The 2,456-nt window shown below is 39.6% G+C and overlaps 1 protein-coding gene across 1 annotated transcript; it reads left to right on the top strand.

Annotated features, from left to right (window-relative positions):
- The first annotated feature begins 250 nt into the window (after positions 1-250).
- Positions 251-1,945, top strand: LOC147726129 (uncharacterized). Its single transcript, XM_086962886.1, has one exon. The coding sequence runs from the start codon at positions 251-253 to the stop codon at positions 1,943-1,945; it is 1,695 nt and encodes a 564-aa protein (XP_086819012.1).
- Positions 1,946-2,456: the final 511 nt, after the last annotated feature.

The raw sequence follows: 2,456 nt of genomic DNA, 5'->3' as shown, positions 1-2,456 counted from the left end.
ATAAACAAATTGAGAGATAACCTAGCGCCAAGTGGAAGAAGAAGAAATTTAGGGACTTTTCCATTTAGTGGACGGAGAAGGGCTAGGGTTGTCTGTTGCTATAATTCAAAAGACTGATCTTGCAAAAGGGATTATCAGCTTCCAGGTGTGGTTCGAAAAGACCGAATAAGCAAAGAAAACACTGTTGAAGGAGCAAAGAAAAGAGACTTTGTGTTGTAGCAGAAAAATAGAACTACACTGTCTTGAGATCATGAAGGCCGGCAACCCGAACCGCAAGGCAAAATGCATAGTGGGCACACTTTTAGTGGGAGTAATTTTTCTTATAGTTTTAGTAGTTACTGTATCATATATAGTGGGACATGAAAATGAAGAGAAGGCAACAAAAGAAGCAAAAGTTGTAGTGATACCGAAACCTACTACTGCTGGTCAAAAGGGGGACAATACAGAGAAAGATAAAGCTTTGCTAGCAGCAGAAGCTCGTTGGTTGCACGTAGATGAATCACAAGGAAATTTCAAATCAAATGCATATGCTAAATTACTTTATGAATACATTGATGCTATGGATGCAAAGGACTGCTATGTCTGCATGCAATTGCCAGCTTCTGTAGACGAAGATATTAGGTACCATCATCTTCCATTGACTTATGGAATCACATGTAGTTTGTTGCTTAGTATATTTTATGGACGCGATAGCTTTGAGTACTATTTTTCAAACTTTGACGCTGTTTTACCAGAGGTCCCGGCCTACAAACACATGAACAAGTGGGATTACTATAAGAGTGAAGATCTATTAAGGAAATTTTTCATTCCTTGGAGAACGCTGGATACTTCATATGCCCGAAGAAATAATTTGACTTGTAAAGTGTCAGAAGTTGAGAAAAGGTTTATAGGGCAGGTGGATGATCGATATAGGAGGCAGAAGATCCTAAAGGCTTCGGGCCAATGGAAAACAGATTGGACTGAGGAGGAAAAGTCTCACAAAAGGAAGGGTAGTAATGGTCCAATAGCTTTAGATCGAGTGCAAAGAGGGAAACTATGTATATACAGGGGTAAAACCTACTATGAGAATGTGTTTGTGGGAGAAGTAAGTTGTGAACATGCTTTCCAAATAGAATACCATACAAAGGATTTCTTGAAGGGAATGCAGGTGATCCCGAATGTATATTTTGTCTGTGGAAGAAATGCATACGTGAAACTACCGGATAATTGGTACGGATCATGTTATTTAGCAATTGTCTTCCCCAAAATATACCATGCTAAGGATCTAGAAATCATAGAGGGAGGAACTCAAGCCAGAGGGAGAAGGGATGTAAGCAATGATGAGGTAATTGGAGACGTATTTGGTGCTTTGTTCCCTCTTTTAGGGATAATACTGAATGATTTCAAGATTAGGAGATTGGCAACAGTTGTAGATAGGTTGTCTGCCAGCACTGCTAGATCACTAATGCTGGTGGAGGGAGAGATGCAATTGATAAGGGCAATGGTTCTCCAGAACCGACTTGCTTTAGACGTTCTGTTAGCCAAAGAGGGAGGAGTCTGTAAGGCTTTGAAGGTCCAGGAATGTTGCACTTACATTCCAGACAATTCAAAACCTCTTGAAAAATATATACAGAACATTACTGAAATTCATCATGAGATTGAGGATCTGACACAGGTGAATGTGTGGGAAAAAGTGGGTCATGGAATGGGTAAAGTTGGAGGTTGGTTTGCCAACCTAGGGAAGGGTTTCATTTGGTACATACTGAAACCTATCATCATAATAGTGATTTGTGTAATCACATTGTGGGGGTTGGTGCGGCTGTATCAATGGTATAGATCAAATAAGTTGCAAAGATCCATGAGAGAGCAGGAGCAGAGGTTAGCTGCGATGCAGGATAACCAGTATAGGAGTCTGAGGGCTCTAGAGATGATGAAACGAGGGAGCACTGCCACGAGTTCTGTTTGATTCAATTCATACCCTCAGGGATGGTGTTGTGATGGTGATGACCTCCAAAGGTCATCAAAGGGGGGAACTGAGAGAGCGCAAATTAAGTAAAATGTAGAGGTGCACCATATTTACAAGCACGTTGCGCCAGTTTAGTTAAAGAAACATATAAGAGTGTCGAATTTATAGAGTGCACACATATAAGAGTGTTTAATTAATACAGAGTGCATATACCAGTATGAAAAGCTAATGTAGGAGTGTTTAGAGATGTTAGAATTATATTAAATTCCATGTTATGTGGCTGTTGCAGAGGAGAATGTAATGCTGCTAAACGTAGAAATGTGTAGGCCTCATGGCAGTTCACTGAGAAAGAATACGTGCCTTTACAATTTCACATGATATGGATTACTGTTGTCATAATTCAAAGTATTATTGATCATAGAACTGGAAATATACGTTTTATAGAAGTGTTCCCTATAACCAGTTGTGTGTAATAAGTTAGAATACTGTTTAGGCTGAGAAATAAAGGTTC

This window comes from Lissotriton vulgaris, chromosome 3_1 (genome assembly GCF_964263255.1).
Source record: "Lissotriton vulgaris chromosome 3_1, aLisVul1.2, whole genome shotgun sequence".
In the NCBI taxonomy this organism is placed as follows: domain Eukaryota; kingdom Metazoa; phylum Chordata; class Amphibia; order Caudata; family Salamandridae; genus Lissotriton; species Lissotriton vulgaris.
Note: the sequence above shows the minus strand (reverse complement) of the source record. Positions and strands in the feature narration are given on the sequence as shown.